We start from the raw sequence: 1687 nt of genomic DNA, 5'->3' as shown, positions 1-1687 counted from the left end.
TACATTGAGCTCTGCACTCAGTGGGGAGCCTGCTTCAGGATTCTCTCTGTCCCTCTGTCCCCCCCCCCAACGTGCTCTCTCTGTCTCTAAAATAAATAAATCTTTTTAAAAAAGAAATTTGGTAATATTTATAAAAGTTTGCAAAGTCACAGTTGCTTTGACCCATTAAACCCATGTTGTAAACCTACTCTACAGAAATTAAAGCCCCATTATTTATATGTGTATAAAACTAGTTTATTTAGCATACTGCAAGGGGCAAAACCTAACATAAACACCTGTATGGCCACCGATAAACAAATTTTAAAGAATCTTTTATACCCAATATTAACAAACATTATACATTTATGAAAAAAAGAATAAAACATTAATATATGAAGATACCTCTAATATATTAACAAATACATAGAAATCGAGAGGTTAAGCTTACTCATACCAAGACATGCAAATGGTTGCCACCATTTATTGAGTAGAGTTCACTCAAACAGTGACCAAATATCACACGGCTTCTCAGCACAATTAGAATGGGTGTGAATCCACTTTTCTTCGCCACAGTTTCACCAAAGCTTTTTTCATCTCACTGTTTCTCAAGCTGTAGATCAGTGGATTCAGCAGAGGTGTGAGAAGTGAGTAGGACAGTGACATCAGCTTCTTGGTTTCTGGGGAGTAGCCAGATTTGGGTTGTAAATAAGTCATATTGGCCGTGCCATAGAAGAGGGTCACAGACGTGAGATGGGAGGCACAGGTGGAAAAGGCCTTTTGCCTCCCAGTGGCTGATGGCATCTTCAGGATGGCAAAGAGAATCCGAATGTAAGACAAGAGAATCAACACGAAAGGAACTATGATAATCAAAACGGTGCCGGTGAATGCATAGATTTCAAACAGAAAGGTATCTGCACATGCAAGTTCCAGCACTGCTGGGGTTTCACAAGAGATATGATTGATCTCATTGGGGCCACAGAAGGGAAAACTGAAAACCCATGATGTTTGCACTGTACCTAACATGAAACCTAAGGCCCATGACATCATAAGCAATTTCATGAAAACCCTTTTGTTCATAAGCATTGGGTAGCTCAGAGGGTGACAGATGGCGGCAAATCGGTCATAAGCCATCGCCCCCAGGAGAAAACATTCAGTGCCACCAAAAAAAAGGATGAAATACATCTGTGCAAAACAGCTTATAAATGAAATCGACGTTTTCTGGGTGGAGAGGACCACCAGCATTTCGGGCATAACGGCTGCACTGAAACTCACATCCACCACAGACAAGTTCTGAAGGAACAGGTACATGGGAACATGGAGGCTCTGTTCCAAGGAGATGACGACTATGATGATGGCATTTCCCAACAGAGTTACCAGGTAGACGACCAAGAAAACCCCGAAGAGCTGCTCCTGGAATTCAGGAGAGTTAGAAAAGCCCAAGAGGATGAATTCAACCACAGAGCTTTGATTTTGCCTTTTCATTTCCGTGGTGGAGAGTATTTTGTTTTTAGGGACATTGTATACAAATTATGAAGTCACCGTCCAACAGCTGAGAGTCTGTGTCTGCAATTCACCCCAGATATTCTTGGCAGAAGATGTAAGTAGGAGCACCTCCTAAGTTCAGTATGACGATTTTAGAAATGGCCAAATACTCGGATTAATAACCCTTTCAAATAAAAAGCAGGAAGTGAAGATATGGCTCAGAAGT

The 1687-nt window shown here is 41.3% G+C and overlaps 1 protein-coding gene across 1 annotated transcript; it reads right to left on the bottom strand.

Moving 5' to 3' along the window:
• Positions 1–516: 516 nt before the first annotated feature.
• LOC123782806 (olfactory receptor 10A6) lies at positions 517–1461 on the bottom strand. Its single transcript, XM_045783119.2, has one exon. It carries the CDS (start codon positions 1459–1461, stop codon positions 517–519), a length of 945 nt encoding a protein of 314 aa, XP_045639075.2.
• Between the last annotated feature and the right edge of the window lie 226 nt (positions 1462–1687).

This window comes from Ursus americanus, chromosome 16 (assembly GCF_024610735.1).
Source record: "Ursus americanus isolate L20-20 chromosome 16, mUrsAme1.1.p, whole genome shotgun sequence".
NCBI lineage: Eukaryota > Metazoa > Chordata > Mammalia > Carnivora > Ursidae > Ursus > Ursus americanus.
The sequence above is the reverse complement of the archived record's forward strand: the minus strand, read 5'-3'. Positions and strand labels throughout refer to the sequence as shown.

Bases quoted from the DNA above. Each gene is read 5' to 3' on its own strand.
- LOC123782806 (XM_045783119.2), bottom strand. From the start codon at position 1,461: ATGAAAAGGCAAAATCAAAGCTCTGTGGTTGAATTCATCCTCTTGGGC.